This window comes from Canis aureus, chromosome 30, assembly GCF_053574225.1.
Source record: "Canis aureus isolate CA01 chromosome 30, VMU_Caureus_v.1.0, whole genome shotgun sequence".
Classification (NCBI taxonomy): domain Eukaryota; kingdom Metazoa; phylum Chordata; class Mammalia; order Carnivora; family Canidae; genus Canis; species Canis aureus.
Window position 1 is genome coordinate 36,290,429 of NC_135640.1, and position 20,481 is coordinate 36,310,909.

Genomic DNA, 20,481 nt, shown 5'->3' on the forward strand with positions numbered 1-20,481 from the left:
GGGCAGCCCTGATATCAGAGGCGGTGCCCAACCAGGGAAGGCGTAGTTGGTGATGCCCATGAGTGGTCTCTGGAGTCAGCACGTGCCCAGGCTGGCACCACAGCTTCCCTGGAGGGGGACTTCCCACCCAGCATGCTCCCAGTGCAGGCCGGGCGAGGCAGGGCAATGCTCCTAGTCATTTACAGCCACCACGCAAGACAACAATGCTCTCGCCCCAGACGACAAGCTACCTGTGCACCCTAACAGAGAGCCCACAGGGCCGGAGGCCTTTTCCTCAGCAGCTCCTCTGTTGGAGTGCACGTTTACAACCAGAAGGACAGATTGTCATTAGGGTTGAGGACAGTCTCGTTAACAAGGCCGCATGTATTTGATCCTCATCTATCAAGATAAGCTGACATCCAAGAATCAACAAACCTTTGAGGAAAATAAAAGCAAAAAAAAAAAAAAAGAGTCACACATTCAGCAAACAGAATGACCAGCCACTAGGAAACAGAGGGGAAGGGCCGTGTACCTGCAGTAGAAGAAGGGGCTATCTTGGAAAAGAAATGGGCTTGGAGATGAATCACACTGCTGCAGAGGCAAACATGTCAGCAGTTGGGCTACAAACCAACCGAAGAGCAAATGAGTGAGCTGAAAGACTGTGCCCAGACTCTCCCATGACACATCCAAGAGAAGTTCACAGAGCTGAAGGAAAGGCAGCTGGCAGACTGACTAATTAACACCAAAATCCAACAAAGGCTTCGAAATTCCAGAATACTAAGGATGGGGAGAAGCTGGACGTTCTCGGGGCTGGGGGGAAGGGAGAGGGAGGAGAAACAGATGAGCTCACACGAATTTGGGGACTAGATCATCAGTATCACCAGGCATGAGAAAACCAGGGAGCTACTCTCCAAGTTTAAGGGCAAATGAAATTGAAGCCAGAAGCTTCCATCTACCAAGACAATAGAGGTCAGTGTGAGAGCAAAGTCAGGTGTCTGACCTCCATTCAAGGATGTAAGTCTACTCCTACCCTTTCTGAAAGAACAGCACTAGGATGTACTCCAGCAGCACAAAAAATACACTACAAATACAAGAAAGAAAAGGCTGAGAGGAAGTAGTGGTGAGCAAGGACATGGTGAAACTTCCAGTAATTAGTGACGGATAAGTCATCACTGGGATACTTCAGGCAACTATTAGAAATGGTTTCTTAGTCGACAGAGGCTCAATACTGGGAAAAATAAAACAGATAAACTGGAGCATGGATTTCTGACCATTCCAACAAATAAAGGGTATATGTGGGAGGAAAATGCAAAAATGTTACAAACCCTCTGGCAGAAGGTTCTTGTTCTCAGTGCTGTTCCTTAAACTCATGATTGTCTCTGTATGTCTGAACATTTGGGGGTGGACTATTAGGAAAACAGAGATAGGATGTTAGAGGAAAAAGGAGCAAGCAACGGTATAAAAACAGAAAAAAAAAAACAAAAACAACCCTTATGACCTTAACCAAGGAGAGTAAGGACAAGTAAAAAGAAAAAGAAAAGCAATAAAGCAAAGAGGAGAGTACAGGACACGATGTAAGGAACACCACAAACTGTATTTCCCAAGATCCGGCCAGGAACTCCTTATGAGATGCACTGGTTTCCGCTCCTCTTCCTCACTCCAGTCCTATCACTAAGTTTTATATTATTTAGGTTCTTGGCAGGAAGAAACACAAACCCACCTAAGAGCATGGGCGCTACCTGGGGCACTCCTGGGTAGCTGTTAGGCTAACGGCCAAAGCTGGGGACAAGCGGGGCAGCGAGATCCCAGCCGGCAAGCCGAGACCTGTGGCGACCACCCATGCTCCCTGCATGCTCCCAATCACGTTCAAATCCTTTTGAAGGAACATGCTGACGGGCCCATGGGGGACTCATCCTCTCCAGAAACTGGAGAGGGGAGAGATGGTAAATGGATTTTCAGAGAGGCCCCCAGGATGCACACCTACCTCAGTGGGGCCTCCCCAGGGAGGCCGATAATGACTCCTGGGCCTCGGACCTCCCACACTTGCTGATTAGCAGGATCCAGAGCAGAAAGCGGCAGTAGAGCAGGGGGGAAAGCCATGCCCTTGGATGACAGAGAGCAGGTGGCCAAATAAGAAGTAAAGGGGTGTGGCTCCCAGGCTGGGTGGCAGGGGGTGGCCGGGGCTCAAGGAAGTGGGGCTCTGGGCCCTACGAGGTAGACAGGAGGTGGGGGGGAGCACAGTGGGCAGTCAGCCCCCCCGAGCAGCTTTTATGAAGCATTCTTCTTCTAAGTACTTACTGAGTTTAAAAAGAAGAAAGAAAGAAAGAAAGAAAGAAAGAAAGAAAGAAAGAAAGAAAGAAAGAAAGAAAGAAAGAAAGAAAGAGAAAGAAAGAAAAGAAAGAAAGAAAGAAAGAAAGAAAGAAAGAAAGAAAGAAAGAAAGAAAGAAAAGGAAAGAAAAGGAAAGAAAAGGAAAGAAAAGGAAAGAAGGAAGGAAGGAAGGAAGGAAGGAAGGAAGGAAGGAAGGAAGAAAGAAAGAAAGAAAGAAAGAAAGAAAGAAAGAAAGAAAGAAAGAAAGGAAGGAAGGAGATATCAAAATTGAAAATCCAGTCTGGGGATCCCTGGGTGGCTCAGTGGTCGAGCATCTGCCTTTGGCTCAGGGTGTGACCCCGGGGTCCTGGGATCAAATCCTGCACTGGGCTCCCCGCAGGGAGCCTGCTTCTCCCCCTGCCTGTGTCTGTGTCTCTGCCTCTCTCTCTCTGTGCCTCTCATGAATAAAATCTTTTTTTTTTTTTTTAATAAAATCTTTAAAAAAACAGAGAAACAAAGAAAATCCAGACTGTTCTGGGTACGGACAATAATCAGAAATTTCGTCTTGCTGCGACTTGATGCACAGACACAGAGCGTGTCCGTGGGATGCGGTCCCTAAGCAAACACCCCAGGTGGCAAGCGTGAGGAGCGCCGTACCTCTTTGACGTTCTGCAAGGTTTCAGGCGTGATGGTGAAGTCCACGGGACTCGGGGTCAGCTTCCCCTTCTGAGGCTAAAACGGGAGGTAAAACCAGAATCAGCTGCTGGAAGCCAAGAGTTCCGCAGGCCACGGTCCCCGTCCCCCTTTCAAGGAAACGAAGGGCAGCCTAATGAACCGGGGAGGACTCGGTACTCCGAGGCAGGCAGGGGGTCTAAAAACACTCTGCCAAAACACTGTGCTCCGTTCTTTGTCACATTTCTCCACCTCCCATGACTCGGTTTCCTCATCTGTAAAACGAGGGAACTGCTTTCTCAATCTCTCAGGTCCAGAAATTACAAAATTAGACCTACGAGCTGAGAGTAGTGTCATTAGAAGGTGTTTATTTTAAACTTCTCTCTCGGAACGAGGGGACACTGCGTATCCACCGACGTGCTCCTGAGTCAGCACGGTGACCCGAGGCGGTGCTGTTACTGTCACTGTCCCACGTCACAGACGCGGACACTGAGGCACAGCGCGCGCACATGGCTTTCTCAAGTGGCAGAGCCGAGATTCAAGCCCAGGTGGTCTGGCTCCGACGCCAGCGCCGTGACCACTCGGCTGCCACCTGGAAGACTTCCTCCGACCTCTGCACGTTACCGCAATCACTAACGGCGGTCATCTCCCCGTCACACAACCACAGGACGCGCCCAGATGGCCCGGCTGCGTCAGGGCCGGCCTGGCCTGCTTCTCCCCGTGCTGCAGGGGGGACACCGGCTACCCTGCCAAGGTTACTCATCTGCCAAAGCAGTACAACGGACTTCCGGTCAGTTCCAGAACTGGAATTCTAAGGAATATTCTAAGGAATATTAATTACTCTTATTAATACGTTTGTGAACATCCTCTTTGGCGAATAAATTCTTCTTCCTCACAGCCTTTAAAGGACTATCGGACTTGTCAACCAGAGATCACACGTGGTTTGGCCTCGTGAAATCAGTCCCAAAGAGCAGGCTTCTTGGAGGCTGTGAGCTGGTAAACTACTGGGAGCAGGGAGGAGGCCCGGAGAGCTCAGCCCCCGCTGCCCGCCCCGAGCTGGCCTCCGTGGGGGCTCTGCAGCCATGAGCGGGCCGTGGGCCCTGGGTCGGGGGCCAAGGGGGTCCTGGCCTGGAGCCCAGCTCTGGGCAGGGAACTGAATTTGGGCTCATTCTCCTTCACAAAGGTGGAGGCTCTTTTTGCAGAAGACATAAAAGGGTATATGTCTCTTTTAGGGAATAAACCACATTAAAAAAAAAATTTCTTTTTGTTGTTTCAGTTTGATAGAAAAAAGGAAAACATCTCAATCACATCATTTCCAAAAAAGATAACTATCTGGGGGATCCCTGGGTGGCTCAGTGGTTTAGCGCCTGCCTTTGGTCTGCGGTGTGGTCCTGGGGTCCCAGGATCGAGTCCTGCATCATCGGGCTCCCTGCATGGAGCCTGTTTCTCCCTCTGCCTCTCTCTCTCTCTGTGTCTCTCATGAATAAATAAAATCTTAAAAAAATAATAACTATTTTAAATATTTTCTATAACATACTTCTCACTGAAAGAGTCAGTTAAACACAGTAACCACTAAAATTAAGAGGGAAACTATAAATGTCAGAAGTCCTAAAAAGTTGTAAGAACGATGCAAATAAAGGACATCAGTGACTACCAATTTTATACACAGGAGATTTTACAATATTACACTTTTGCTTAACCATGACTAAAAGACACCTGTGGATATTTCCAAACAGTGTAAAAGAGATGGAATTGCAAATTTTCCACAAACACCAACTGCCTCACCTCAGAGCTCCATCGAAGCCCCATTTACTAAGGCACGTGGCAAAGATCGTGGGATACGTGTGGGGTCCCCAGAATGCTGAGTCCCGCTCATGCCAACGAAGCTATAGGCCACGCTGGGTGAATGAGCCAAGGAAGGCTCGTGGCTCTAGTGTCTGTCCAGGTGGGGTGGCCCCTCGACGTGGCCTGCAGCCCCAAGAGTCCGTGCCCTCAGGAGCATGGGTCTCTTCTAGCCTGGCGAGCTCAGAAGCGGTGTTTCCGAGGTGGCCCAGAGAGACGTGCTCCCGCACAGCCGGGCTCTGTTCACCTGGGCGCCTCTAGGAACCCCGGTCTGGCTCTCTCCTCTCCCTAAACTGCTCAGAATAAAAGCAAAGGCAGATGGACCATACCTAGGGCAGGCGCTGTCAGTCACTGCTAAGTGTTGCATGATGACCAAGGACTAGCAGGGATGGGCTGCAGAGGACTCTGCTTTGAAGTCACCCAGAGTCACCTACAGCCAAAGGGAGGGCGCTCCAGTTCCCTAACTTGGCACGTGAGAGGGAAAGTTTTGTTTTTTTTTAAAAAGATTTTTTTTTTAAAGATTTTATTTATTTATTCATGATAGACATAGAGAGAGAGAGAGAGAGAGAGGCAGAGACACAAGCAGAGGGAGAAGCAGGCTCCATGCTGGGAGCCCGACGCAGGACTTGATCCCGGGACTCCAGGATCACACCCTAGGCCAATGGCAGGCACCAAACCGCTGAGCCACCCAGGGATCCCCTTGAGAGGAAAGTTTTAAGAACATGTCGTCACTGCAAAATATTAGCAGAAGGTGTTGGGAGAGGCAACCTGCTCTGGCCCAGAGTGTCCCCACATGTCCTTGCTGGGCAGACCAAGAATGTAAGGCCCTGACCGTCCCTTATCTGGGTCGGGCCATTTCTCTGGGTTGTGTTCGCCACAGCCACCTCGGGGAAGGATGTCTCTCTCCGAAACGGCTTTGCTCACTGCTTGCTCTAACACAGGTGGGCTCCCAGCCTGGTGCTCCTCAGGGGCACCTCAGTGGCATCTGGGCCATGGCATTGCCCTGTGGGATTCTGGGCCCCAGTGAAGAGGGCACAAGCCACTGTTGGTGCTCTGACCCTGCCAGGAGAAACCGGGTCCCTCGTCTCCGACCCAGGAGTCTTTCCCCAGCAGCCAGGACACGGCACCAGGCTGACTTACCAGCCTGCAAATGGGATAAAACACCAGACCCTACAGAGGGTCCCCATTATTAAGCCCGGGGCCCCCGAATATAGCTTACAGCAGAGTGAACGATGAATTCGCAGGTCTTTGTCAAGTCCTTGGCCAACAGAGACCGCCTCATGTCACAGCGCAGGGTATACTGGAGGGAGAAGTCGGAGAAGACAAGGTTATGTTCGTGTGACTCACTTTCATCGCGGAATTACATTCAAAGAGACAAGTCAACATTCTTAGGGAAACTGGGTCCAATTACCGTGTTATCTGAAATTAATATACCTAACGGGGAGCCAACGCTCAAAACGGGGAGCCAACTGCTCAAAACAAAATTCCTCGGCCTATGCCCACAGCCGTCCCAAGGCACAGGGGCTCAGCTGCAAGACAGGGGAAGACCAGGGTGACAGAAGAGAGCGTGCACTCCGAAGCAAGAGCTAGCTCAAATCCAGCTGTCCGCGTTGCTGGGTGAGCGCTGCCAGTCAGACAACTGCTCTGAGCTTTGGCTTCCTGCTCCATGAAATACGGGCATGAGGATCTGCTTGCAGCAAGAGCCAGCGGGACCGTGGGTGTGGGTGTGTGGGTGTGTGTGCAGGGTACTGGCACACGGTCAGGCACAGGGCAGCTCTCCGTGCAACGGCCGCTATTTTGTAGTAAGGATTGGGAAGCACACAGAAGGGCCTGGAAGCCCCAGACAGCATCTCGCATGGCACAGAGCACCTGGGGACACAGGGCTGAGCGCACCTGCGCGGCGGTCACTGCACCGGGGGCCGGACTGAGACCCCGCGCAGGACCTGCAGTTACGGAAGAGCAGCGGTGCTCAAGGAGCCAGGACCCCAGGGCAGCTCAACACCGGCTCTCTGTACTTTAACCTTATGGAGGAATAAAGAAAGGAAACCCCTTTTAGAAGTTTATTTTGGAAAATTCCAACATATGCAAAAGTAAAGAGAAGAGAGACGTCCCCCACGTCCACGAGGCAGCTTCCAGAGTGGTCGATGCATGGCTCGCCTCACTTGACCATTCTCCCCGGCTGCCCGCACACGGATCCCGTGTGCAAACCGAAGTGGACAGGCGAGGCAGCGGGCATCGCTCTAGCTCTCAGCTGCGTTCAGTTCCTCTGCTGTCCCTCTGCTACTTTTCAGCACCAGCCACTCCCAGTTACCTCCTGCAGGACAGGCCCTGTTGTCCCCGAGGGAGAGCCAGCCCCTCTGCACAGCTGGTGCCCCAGCCACGAGCTCTGACCCCAGACCGCTTCCTCACACCCGTCTGTGGGCTGACAGGCTGACTGGTAACAACATTCTACAGCATTCTACAGCATTCTACAGCATGATCGCTGTCTTCAGGCTCATTAAAAAAAAAAAAAAAATAGGGGCACCTGGGTGGCTCAGCGGTTGAACATCTGCCTTTGGCTCAGAGCAGGATCCGGAGTCCAGGGATCGAGTCTTGTATTGGGTTCCCTGCATGGAGCCTGCTTCTCCCTCTGCCTGTGTCTCTCATAAATAAATAAATTTTGGGCGGCCCCTTTGGCACAGTGGTTTAGCGCTGCCTGCAGCCTGGGGTGTGATCCTAGAGACCTGGGATCGAGTCCCACGTGGGGCTCCCTGCGTGGAGCCTGCTTCTCCCTCTGCCTGTGTCTCTGCCTCTCTCTCTGTCTCTATGAATAAATAAAATCTTTAAAAAATAAAAATAAAAATAATTTTTAAAAATCTTTAAAAAATAAAAATAAATAAAAACAAAATCACAGAATCCATACGGAAGAAAGTTAGCAGTTGTCTTAAGGATCATGTTAAAAATGATTTGTATAACTGGGACTATGTGCTGGGTGAATCAAGAAGCTGCATCATTATGAACGCTCTATCCGCATTACACAGGAAATCACTACATTTAAGGTAACACTGGGAGATTAAAACACTTAAAAAAAAACAAAACACCCCTTGTCTGCAAGGAAGGACCTTTTCAGGTACATATATGTATGAGATTCTTTTGAGATATCAATCTAGTCTCCCCGACCCGATAAGCTCCAAGAGGCCTGGTGCTGTCAGATTCATATAGGTGTGTGTGCACACGTACATCTATGCACGCGTGTATGCCTGTATGTGTTTTCATCTTTCTCCTGTACAGCCCACACCCTGTCTAGCATGGGCAACATTTTGTTCAGGCTTGCCTGCTGGCTCGGATTCTTTTCCCATCTTTAGTCTCAGGGGTTTGGCGGGGCGGACCTCCCCACAGCCCTCCTGGGCGCAGAAGGGACCGGTAAGCCAGGGCTGCTACTGGGAACGCTGGAAAGAATTCTTTTGGCCGGGGATGCCAACCCAGTAGATGGGAGGCTGCAGCCGCTTGCCAACAACCAGCCTGGCCACGGCCAGGGAAGAGCCTGAGAGGGAGGTGTGTGCGGAAGGCCAAGCCAGTCACAGCTGGCTTCCCTGGAACGGCCGGCTCGACGATCTATATCTCTTTCTAGGCTAAGTCACTTCGAGCTGGATTTCTATAACTTGCAAAGGAATCAGAACAACAGGCATCAACTTCTGGTCACGAAATGTTTTTAAGCATGAAAGCAATAATTAGTAACATGGGGCAGCTGCTAAGTGCATGCGGGGAGAAAGGTGGAGAAAAGAGGAACACGGTGATGTTCTGTTCTGGGAATCACGTTGATTCCTTCACATGTACCATCTCGGTGGATTATAAGGACAGTCACCAAATAACTCCTTCATTCAGCCACTCAGCAAATACATGCTTGGAGCATTCTCTGTGCCCGGCCCCGTGCTAACTAAGCACTTCGTGCCAAGGCCTCATTAATCTCCTAGGAGGAGAGGTCGTGGAGGCTGCCCAGGGTCACAGAGGTGGGATTTGAATTTACACCTGCCGCTTGCCAAAACCCATGCTCTGAACCCTTACGCAATGCTGTGACTCAAGCCCAGATCTGTCTGCTGCGAAGCCCTAGATCTTTTTACTTTATCCTGATCTTGCCCAACTGCTAAGGAGTGGTCCAGGTGGTAGGAGCCACTGCGGGTCAGAGGGGGTCAGGCGGGTCAGACCACGAGCAGGGTGCCAGGAGGTCTAAGACTGGATCTTCTTCTTCTTCTTCTTCTTTTTTTTTTTTAAGGTTTTATTTATTTATTCATGAGAGACACAGAGAGAGGCAGAGACACAGGCAGAGGGAAAAGCAGGCTCCCTGCGGGTAGCCTGGTGCAGAACTCGAACCTAGGACCCCGGGATCACGACCTGAACCGAAGGATGATGCTCAACCGCTGAGCCACCCGGGTGCCCCCAAGATTGGATCTTCTATGACCGTTAGTTAACATGAGGCCAAAGGAAAGAAGAAAGAAGACATGGGTCAAATGACTTGAGGCCGACTCCTGGAAAGGATATTCTTAACTGTGAGAAAGGATGACCAGCATCTGGATAAATTAATTCTGTGACAGTTTTGCAGACATGCTGGTACTGCCGTGATGCTGGGCTACAGCATAAAGCTTTGCTAGTACGGCCACGAGAGTAGAACAAACATAATAAAATTTGCCTGTGATTTACATGACTTTCCAAAGAAAAGGCAGCTGCACAAAGGACAACTGGGGAAAGCGGACAGGTTCTCATACACACGATCTGATCACAAAGGGGAGGAACAAACCCAGCCTGCCTGAGGAGAGGAACAAGGGCAAACGCCACCCAGCAGCCTCTGTCGACCGAGTAAAGAGGAAACCTGGACCCTGCAAGCTGGAAATGTAATACTTGCTACACCTTAAACCCTTTGTTCTGTCTTATGGTTCTTACTATTTTTACATTACGTTACCATAACACAATTCAAATTCTAAATGTGAAATGCCTTTGTGCCCACATCATTTGAGAGAGAGGATGTTACTAGGTTCAACAACACTTTCTTTGCAGAGGAATGCACCTATAAATCTTCAGGGTAAGCACGGCAAGCGAGGGCCCCCATGGGACCCACGCTGAGGCCAACCCTGTGCCCACGAGTGGTTGCCATCTGCCCTGGGTGGCACTTGCTCTGCTATAAAACACAGAGGCTAACAAAAGACCCCTCTAGAAACTGAATGAATGATCAATGAATGAAAAACTGATTTTAAAAACCCAACATCCCAGTTTCTCTCAAGAAGTGTACTCTCATGGGGCGCCTGGGCTGGCTGAGTCGGGGGAGCACACGACTCTTGGTCTCAGGGTTGTGAGTTCGAGTTCCATGCTGGGTGTAGAGATGACTTAAAAATAAAATCTTTAAAAAAGCAGCAGCATATTTTCTCAAAAGGAGCAATAACAAATTTGGATATGAATTGAGGGGGCGCCTTGATGGCTCAGTCAGTTAAGTGTCTGTCTCAAGTCATGATCCCAGGACCTTGGGATTGAGTCTTCCATCAGGCTTCCTACTCAGCGAGAGTCTGCTTCTCCCTCTCCCTCTACTGTTTTTCCTGTTTGTTCTCTTTGTCAAATAAATAAATAAAATCTTTAAAATAAAATGAGTATGAATTGGGAATGAGATGATATTTGAGAATTTTTGTTAATTTTGATAGGTGTGAAGATGCCGGCTGTGATTATGTAGGAGAGCATCCCTATTTTCTGGAGATGGATATTGAAGTAGCTCAAGATGAAGTGTCGTGATTCTGTAACTAACTTTGAAATGACTCAGGAAAGATAAACACAGATGAAACAAAAATGGCAAAATTCTAATAAATGTTGAATCTAGGTGATAAGCTCTTCTACATTGGAGGTTAGGATGAGAAGAAATCTCTTCATTTTTAGAAACCTGTGAGATATTTGGGGAGGTAGGGAATTCTAAGTTGTAGCATTCTGAAGTTAACCCTCACGGGGTAAAATCTGATGAAAAAAGGTTGGGTCAGGGTGACCATACACCTTACTGAAGAATTCACCACACACTAATCCTCCAATTGCATTTTTTAAAAGATTTCATTTATTCATGAGAGAGACACACAAAGAGAGGCAGAGACACAGGCAGAGGGAGAAGCAGGTTCCCTGTGGGGAGCCTGATGCAGAACTCGATCCCAGGACCCTGGGATCATGACCTGAACCAAAGGCAGACACTCAACTTTTGAGTCACTCAGGCATCCTCCTCCAATTGCATTTTATTTTATTTTATATATATATTTTAAAGATTTTATTTATTTATTCATGAGAGACACAGAGAGAGAGGCAGAGACACAGGCAGAGGGAGAAGCAGGCTCCATGTAGGGAGCCCGACGTGGGACTCGACCCTGGGTCTCCAGGATCAGGCCCTGGACTGGAGGCAGCACTAAACCGCTGAGCTACCTGGGCTGCCCCTCCGATTGTATTTTAAAGAGTTTCCAACTTACACACAGCCATGCAGGACACAAATACTCAAGATTTTTATATGCAGTTGACTTTTGAACAACACGGGGTTGAGGCGTACCAATCCCCGCACAGTCAAAACTCCATGGATAACTTGTGACTTCCCAAAAACAGAACTACTGAGAGCCTACTGTTGACCAGAAGCCTCACTAATAACATCAACAGTTGGTTAACAGTTATTTTGTAAGTTATATGTACCGTATACCGTATTCTTACAATAAACTAAGCTAGAGAAAGAAAACTATAAAGAAGAGAAAATACATTTGCACTTTTGCACTCTACTGTATTTACGGAAAAAAAAAAAATCCATGTAAAGGGGACCCACAAGGTTCAAACCCATGTTGTTCAAAGGTCAACTATATACATCTGCATGCCCTTCTTGGCAATATTTGGAAAAGGATGAGATTTCCAATTTGATTTTTTTTATAAGACTTTATTTTTTACAGTAATTTCTACACCCATCGTGAGGCTTGAACCCACAACCCCGAGAGATCAAGAGTCATATGCTCCGCTGACTGAGTCACCAGGCACCGCTCCGATTTGATTTTAAACAAACTAATCTAACAAGAACAATGAACACAGGAGGAAGTGACAAGAAGCATGACCAGTGAAACCTGAATGTTATTCTCTTTGGTTTCTCATGAACGAGCGCTTATGTTATTAAATCAACAGTGTTAAAGAGCTACTGTGTCGAGCAAGCAAGGCAACGCTGATTCTGGAAAGAGAATAACTGTGATGTTCAAATGACACGTTTGGGATTTTGTCAGTCTTGCTAAGAAGGCATTGTGCATGGACTGCCTTTGGCGGTGAAAGGACTCCCGACCTAGGAAGCTGGTCAGAGCGCTTGCACTGCTGTGCTCGGGCAATTCGCACGTCTACACAGCCAACTTCCTGTGAATCTGGACACTTCCCTGTCATTACGGTCACTTCCCATGGGCTGGCCAGAGCCTCTAGAATACAGATTGCACACTGAAACAGGTGCACCAATAATGAAGGACGAGACGCAGCTTTTCTGGACGGAAAGGTAGTGACTGCAGGGCAGGATGTCACTTGGCACCTGCTTCTCAACCCATCTTTCGAGCACTTCATCGAACTCGCACGCAGACAAACCTTGAGGTGACACTCTCACGAGTGTTTTGAGGATCTGTATTTTTAAAGTGGTATGTTTTAGGCAGGGGAATGGTCTCTGACTGAGACCAAATTATCAGCTACAACTTAATAAATCAAGAAACTTCCTAACTTTCCGCCCTGTTGCACGTATGCAAGACAAAATGGTTTTGTCTCATGTAGCAAGGGGAACCCTGCAAGGCTGATATCACAAAAGTACCTTTCTTTCCGCTGAATAAAGGAAAGGCTCTCTCTCACCCGCTCGCTCTGAGTCATGACTCCGAACTGTGCCGGAGACAATAGTGGCTGTGAAAGGCGTCCTGGGCCAGCGGAGGTAGACAGGAAGTCATAAATTCACTTCCCCTCATTTACAAGGTTTGTTCAATAAAGAATACAAGCCTATGTTAGAGTAGTAGCCTTTGGATATCTAACAAAGAGATATTTATGCGTATAGAACAGACAATTAGTGCGGGTGCCAGAGAGGAGGGCATATCTGTCACCAAACACTACCAGCACCCCTCACGGTGTCAATGTGGCCTGAATAGGGCCCAACAGAAACAACAGAATTTTTTAAAAAGAAGCTAGAGCAGGGGTCTCTCCGGGATTCCTATCAAAAATCATGGCCACACATAAAATGTGTTCTGCACAGCAAAATGAGAAATCAAAATAGAACATAGATGGGTGGTCTTGGCATGATTACAGTATTAAACTCTTGGGTCCATCTGGTAACTTTCAGTGAAAGAAAGACGGAGCCATTTTGCAGAAGAAAAGCCAGGAAGCCACCTGCACGGGATTAGGAAACTCTCACCTGAATGTTGACGAACACGCCGTGGTAAGTCTCATACAGAACTTTGTTGCCCTTCACGTGCAGAGGAAATTCAAAAGGAATTTCTGTCTTGCCACTGGGAAACTTGCCTGGCTTCACCATTTCGATGGTACTGTTGATAATCTGGATAGGCTGTAAAGGAAAAGCAACCGAATCTCTCAACGCGCACTTTTGGATGCACTTTTAAATTACCGTGTCTGTTAATGATCTCTCGAAAGCCTCAGGCCCTGAGCCCTCGGGGGCTACCCTCCCTGCGTCCTGGGCAGCACCGTGCTGTGTCTGCAGGGGAGTGGCCAGGTGGTTCAAGTCTCTGGCACAATTACGGTTCATCCACAGTTCTGGATGCTTCCATGTCTGGGGCACATCTGAAGCCATATTTCCTCTCCTATCCCCCAAAAGCTCAGTTAACTGTCCTAACAACCGTCCTGACAGGCATTCCTACCTTCAGTCAAGGTAGGAGGGCCAGGTGGGCTGCCACTTGAACCCAGGGCTCCTCACCACCCTGTGCCCGCCTTGGACGCCAGCCTCCTGGGAGCCTTCCCACCACCCACCGCGCGGGGAGGAGCAGGCCCGTCCTCAGCCCTGCACACCTCAGCGTTACACTGGGACTTGCCCAAAGGCAGCCATCACACCTTCCTTAGTTCACATATTCTAAGCTTTGGTTTTGCATCACTCGGAAAATCTACAACTTTTGAAGTCTCTAAGTGCTTCCGGAGGAAAATAAGGAGATTGTGGAAGATGACAGGGAGGCCCTGGATCTGAATGTGGCCAACTAGAACCCGTCCGTCCTTCCTCTCACCTCCTGCCCCCTCAAAACTCAGCCTTATTATGTCCTTCAGGAAAAGGAAACTATAAGTATAAAAAAAGGAGTTTATATTCTGGAACATACACCTCTACCCAAAATGACAAAAAGGGAAGAATGGCCACTGTTCTATCTGCATCTTACCCGAGTATCAAATCCAAGAGCTGCCGTGTACACAGTCAAAATAACAGTTTTGTTTGAGGAAGGTAAGTGCCAGAAGCCACAGGCACTTCTCAGAAGAGCTCTGGTCTCTTTAAAAGCTGAATTTAGTGCACTTCTACTTCTCCTAATCCTACCTTATTGGAATAAAAACAGGCAGACTTACAAGAGCAGGATATATTCAGAATCAAAACATGTGAATGCTTTTTCAGTTTGATTAGTAAGTATTAAAAGTAGGACCACTGCTATACCTTGCAAAATACCGACAGGTTAACAACAGTAAAGCCAGAGAGCAAATTAAAAACCACCACATGGGACACCTGGGTGGCTCAGTCGGTTAAGTCTCAGTCTGCCTGCCTTTGGCTCGGGTCACAATCTCAGGGGTCTGGGATCCAGTCTCGCATCCCATTGGGCTTCCTGCTCAGCGAGGGGTCTGCTTCTCCCTCTCCCTCTGCCCATCCCCACTGCCGTGTGCGCACACACTCTCTCTCTCAAATAAATAAATAAAATCTTAAAAAAAAAAAAAAAAACACCACCATACACATTGGGATAATGAACTAAAAATGTGCAACCTAAGCGTTCTTACCTTAACGGAATTGTAGAAAGCCTCAAACACACCCACACTCTTGGCACTGAGCTGGAGGTTCACGCTTCCTTCCACCGTCAAAGACACTCCCTGGTGCTGGATTGAATCCTTACCAGATATGACCACCACGCCTGAGAGCACTTCCTAGGAGAACAGAGACAGCCACCAGTCACATTAACATGTCTTTGCATCCACCTTGTTTATTAGCAGAGGTAGATCTCCTTAGCAATCAATTTGTTCTAAGATATTCAGTGAGCACTTATTGCAGACCAGAGACCTGGATGCTGGGATGGAGAAGGCAAAGCCTTGGGTAGGGGCTGGAGAGCCAGGAAGGATGACGGGGCAGGGCCGATGCACAGTGCTTGGGAGCACTGCTGGGAGCACTGAAGTGGGCAACAGATCTCAGGCCATCACAGCCTTCCAGATGCTTCCGCACTCCCCGCTGGGAGAATCCCAACAAATGTCTGACTCCAAAGGGCAAAGAGAAGGGTCAGAGGCAAGGGGCAGGTTCACGGCCACATTACCCACAACCATGTATAAACAACCTTTTCAGGAAAAAGACGGTAAGATAAAACCCTTTTCTTTGGGTTCTTTCTCAGTTATGCTAAAATGACTACACGTTTTCAAATGCACAATTTAACACAACCATTGGCCCGGTGCTCTTTCTGCCCAGGCAGCCTCACGGAGGAGGGGTCTCGAGCTCATCCACAGAACACAGGGGGCACCTCACTGTTTTTGCGAAGTCTTCCCCAATCTTTCCCCTGCCCGGGTCACTCGGTAGACATTCGAGCCTAGATTTCCCTGGATCATAAATCATTTAAGAAAGATTTCACAACAGATCATCTATTCATCTATCTGAAGATAATTGCAGAGTAACAAAATATGGACATTATACTCTCTCCTGGATGGCAGTTCCTTCCCGTCACCAAAGAACCCGACAGTCTCAATTTGCTATGGGGGTTTTGTGTGGAAAAGGAAGTTCAGGAGATTACACAGCATCCACTGGAGCGGAAAGAGAATCCACAATAAATTCAAACAACATGTTGGTGAAACGACCATCAGAAATGGAGCACGACTGCTGTCAAATGGTAATATGACTGCAGAAAATGTGGCACGACTGCTGTCAAATGCTAATACGATGGTCATACAATGGCAAAAAATTACAAAGAGAGGAAAACCAGCAAAATTAAAGTGGGCCTGCAGATCAAAGCATTAAAAACCATCTGTCCTACTGGTGTTTAAATCTTATTTCCTCTGGTCATCTGGTGAAAAAAACTTTTACCAAGTTCTCAGAGCATGAGAAATTTGAGGAGCAGGGAATATTTGATGTCCCTTAAATGTGCTAATATTTTGTGTTTGTGTCCTCCTTTCCCATAAAAAGTGCATAAGCAAATTTAAATGAAAATTCCTCTGAAATAATTTAAATTCAATTAAAATTAATTCTATTACTTCTTGTACAACTGAAATTAAGTAGAAATCTAATTTTTAAAAGTTTAAATCCACAAGTACATTTTTAAAAATTTACTTGACAAGTGAGTCTCAGAAATAAAGTGAGCCAAAATAATTGCATGACCTTTATCACTTAATATAATACAGGAGCACTTGGGACATTCTGCTCCTATCTAATCACATTTTCTGTTAATCTCATGGGAACAGGATCTGGACTGACCACTGATTGGCATATTATAGTCGTGACATCAATAGAACCTTTCCTTCCCTGATCCCTATAGCTCAAGAAGGAAAAGGAAGTAAAGTTCTTGGAAGGAAGCAGAGTAAATATTTGATGACCCAAGGGACTCTTTTGTCACTTTGATTTAATTAAGAAAGAATATAGTAGAGGGGCACCTGGGTGGCTCTGGTCATGATCTCAGGGTCCTGGGATCCAGCCCCAGCTTCTCCCTATCCCTCTGTCTGCCCCTTCCCCTGCCTGTGCTCTCCGTCTGTCCAATAAACAAATAAAATCTTACAAAAAAAGAAGAAAAAAAGAAAGAAAGAAAGAAAGAAAGAAAGAAAGAAAGAAAGAAAGAAAGAAAGAAAGAAAGAAAGATGCTTGGGTGGCTCAGTGTTGAGCATCTCTGCCTTTGGCTCAGGTCGTGATGCCAAGATCCTGGGATCAAGTCCCACATCGGGCTCCCCACAGGAAGCCTGCTTCTCTTTCTGCCTGTGTCTCTGCCTCTCTCTCTCTGTGTCTCTCATGAAAAAATAAAATTAAAAAAAAAAAAAAGGAAAAAAAGAACATAGTAGAGAGAAATACAAAATTAATAAAATATTTGTAGGTAAGTTTGGCAGGTCTATTCAATCAACACCAATGAAAGAGGGATAGAGAATTTGTCCAAGTGTTTCCCAAGGAGCCAAGAAACAGATTTGTATGTTTTATTATGACTTGTTTATTTTTAAGAAACAGAACTTTAGAAACAGAAGACAGTTCAACAAATGGGTAAGGCCCATGGTAATGAGGAACCAATCCTTTGTTGCTTTTTCATTGGAAGATTTTTTTTTTTTTTCCATTCCAAGACAACTGACATGTAAGACCTCACTAGTTTTAGTCACTCCGGATGATGCTTGAGTAATTCTGGTCCAGGAGCACAGATGAACCTGAATAACTAAAACCAAGGGAAAACTCAAGGCCTCACCAACTTTCGTCCAGAATTCTCAGCAGGGAGGAGGTAAGATGTGGCTCTGGATGGTGCTGGGAGGCCAGCCAACCTCATAAGCAAAGGTCACTCAGGGACTCAAGGAGGGGAGCAAACCCCAGAAATGATGCACAGAAGCCACGGCTCCGGCGGTGATCCTCGGGGGAAGGGCGGCGGCCGGCACAGCATCGCAGGGGCCCCGGGCTGCGCAAGGCCGAGAAGTGCAGCCGAGAGCCACGCGGGCCCCACACCTGCCCGCTGGAGACTCGGGGGCGGGGGTACCCGCTGCGGCGCCACCATCCCTGGCGGGGACTCCGGGCTGGGCCACGGGAGCTGACACCCCCCGCCGCCGCCGGCCGTGCAGCCAAGCTCAGGCAGGAAGAAGCACCGAGAAGGTACCAGTCGCACGGGGTCTCAGGCGGAAGCCTCACCCGGTCCCCTCCGAGGCCTCGGTCTTCTCGAACCACCACCACCTTTGCCTCTTTTGATCCCCAGAATTAAATACTGAACTCGCAATTTGGACTCTGGGGGTCCGGTGAGCATCCCCGCTCCCGCCTCCTGGAAATCACCCACAAGAACAAGAGAAATAAGGCACAGACCCTGCTGGTGGTGCAGCGAGCACACAGGTGGGAGCCAGGAAGGCGCGACGGAGCCGCTAAGAGCAAGGGCCGGGGGTCACACCATGCAAAGGGGCAGGAGCCAGGCCCTGTGCCGGGGGGGCAGTGACTCCAGCAGGGGGCACCCATGGGAGCAGGCCCCGGGGTCTGGGGACAGTGATTCCAGCAGGGGCACCCATGGGAGCAGGCCCCGGGGCTGGGGGACAGGGATTCCAGCGGGGGGCACCCATGGGAGCCAAGCCCCGGGGTTGGGGGGCAGTACTTCCAGCGGGGGGCACCCATGGGGGCCAAGCCCCGGGGTCGGGGGACAGTGCTTCCAGCAGGGGGCACCCATGGGAGCCAAGCCCTGGGGTTGGGGGACAGTGATTCCAGCAGGGGGCACCCTGGGGGCCAGGCCCTGGGGCCGGGGGACATCCTGGGAGCCCCGCCGTGAAAACCTCCCCTGCTGCTCCCCAGGTGGAAGAGGAAAGGATAAAGGAGCTCACACATCCACCCTCGGCCAGCCTGGCCTAGCGACACTCACCTCCCGCAAAGAGACGGAATCGATGTAAACATGAAGGAAAGAGGGACAAGAGGGAAATCCAAGTGGCAGGTGATGAATACTAGACGGATCACACCACTCTTCTGCTTAAAAGAACTTTGTGGCAGCTCCCCATCTCACTTGGGGTAAAGGCTAAAGTCATTTCGATGGCCTATAAAGGGGGGGTCTCTCATACCCCCTCCCAGTCACCCCCCCCTTCACTCTTCCCTCCCCGCCTCCTTGCTAGTCTTAGGTGCCTGCAAATTCTAGCCTCAGGGCATTTGCACATGTTCTTTGCACCACCCAGATGCTCCTCATATGGCTTGTGACTCCTCTCCTTGACCAAACTCTACTCAGCCTTCCTAGAGCTCTTCTCAACCAGGCCTCGACGTCCAGACTTCCACGTTCATCTGGGCATTGTCACAGCGGCAAGAATTCTCCTAATGGCTCTAGCCATCATCCCCCATAACTGATGACCTTTGCTTGGGTTTTACCCTCCCCAAGCGCCCCAGACAAGCTCAGTAACCCTGGCCTGCCTTCAGCAAGAATCCTGTCAGGTTGGTTTAGCCAGAGTCCACTCTTAGACTCTGTCCCCAATGTCTACTGGAATTTCCCATCCACTGATGTCCCAGACCCCTGCTCCTTGCCGGCACTGTACTCGGAGTGGAGTCTGTTCTCTCTCCTACCACAATGCTCCACTGCAGTGGTCCCCGCACCCACCAAGACAGTTCCCCTTGAAAAAGCCTGCCTGATTGTCTTTAACAAGCATCACAGATCATTTTTAACTCACACTCCCTCATTTCCATCAAGTCATTGTGCAAATAACACCATTTTAGTGAGGATTTCCCTGACCATCCTATTTAAAACTGTCCCCTCCCCACCACTCCCTCAACTCTGCTCTGGAGCACTTGTCACCTTCTAAAATATACATAAGTGGAACCCCTAGGTAGTTCAGTGGTTGAGCATCTGCCTTCAGCTCAGGGCATGATGCCAGAGTCCTGGGATTCAGTCCCACATTGGGCTCCCCCCAGGGAGCCCACTTCTCCCTTTGCCTATGTCTCCCTCTGTGTGTCTCATGAATAAATAAATAAAATCTTAAAAAATATATATAGATACATATACATAAGTTATAATCCCTTAGTTATTATCTGTACTCCTGGAGTGTAAACTCCACAAGGGGCAAGTGAAAACAGGCCCTTGAGGAATGCTTACTGAATATTCATTATACAATATTCAATATTCATAAATGACCATTCACCAGAAAAAAAAAAAGTATCATGAAGCAGATGAAAATCATCAACATGCATTTTGCCATGAATTTCCTAACTTGTTTCTATAAAAGATGGACACAAAACAGCTGTGAAAGCTCAGGAATGATGAAGTGATGAGGTCACAGAAAGAAAAATAGAAGAAAAACTCAGGAAAGAAGTGGAAGAAAAAAATAAAAACACTACAGAAAGGGAGGTGAAACTCAAAGAGACAAAAAGTACATATAGGCAGAAGTGAGAAAATTCAAATTAAATAAAAATTTAAGTATTAAAAAGAATCGCCAAAAAAGTGACAAAATGAGGGGTAGTGAGGAACATCCAACCCAACACGTGCATAATGAAATCCCCAAATGAGAAAACTGAAAGAATGGAAGAGAATACATATTTACTGATAAAATTTTAAAATACTGAAGGAATGGTACTGATATCATTTAAAAATACTGAAGAGTCTGGGTACGTAAGTTGGTGAAGCATATGCCTTCAGCTCAGGTCATGATCTTGGGGTCCTGGGATCCAGCCTCCTGTGTGGGGCTCCCTGCTCAGTGGGGAGTCTGCTTCTCCTTCTCCCTCGGCCCCTCCCTCCAACTCATGCTCTCTCTTCTCTCAAATAAGATTTTTTTTTAATTTTTTTTTTTTTTTTTTATGATAGGCACACAGTGAGAGAAAGAGAGGCAGAGACATA

The 20,481-nt window shown here is 48.3% G+C and overlaps 1 protein-coding gene and 1 long non-coding RNA gene across 4 annotated transcripts in view; one reads left to right on the top strand and one right to left on the bottom strand.

Annotated features, from left to right (window-relative positions):
- The window catches only part of LOC144301931 (uncharacterized), a 34,138-nt gene that overhangs the window by 6,895 nt on the left and 6,762 nt on the right, over positions 1–20,481 (top strand). The window lies entirely within an intron of this gene.
- The window catches only part of VPS26C (VPS26 endosomal protein sorting factor C), a 44,635-nt gene that overhangs the window by 4,764 nt on the left and 19,390 nt on the right, over positions 1–20,481 (bottom strand). For 2 of the 3 annotated variants that reach the window (XM_077879182.1, XM_077879183.1), the window contains exons 2-5: positions 14,762–14,905; positions 13,197–13,346; positions 6,021–6,101; positions 2,945–3,019 (exon numbers count right to left, since the gene is read on the bottom strand). In XM_077879182.1, coding sequence (XP_077735308.1) covers positions 2,945–3,019; positions 6,021–6,101; positions 13,197–13,346; positions 14,762–14,905 — 450 coding nt within the window. Of the gene's footprint in view, positions 1–1,963; positions 2,083–2,944; positions 3,020–6,020; positions 6,102–13,196; positions 13,347–14,761; positions 14,906–20,481 lie in introns of all 3 variants that reach the window. The other variant, XM_077879184.1, reaches the window with a different exon arrangement.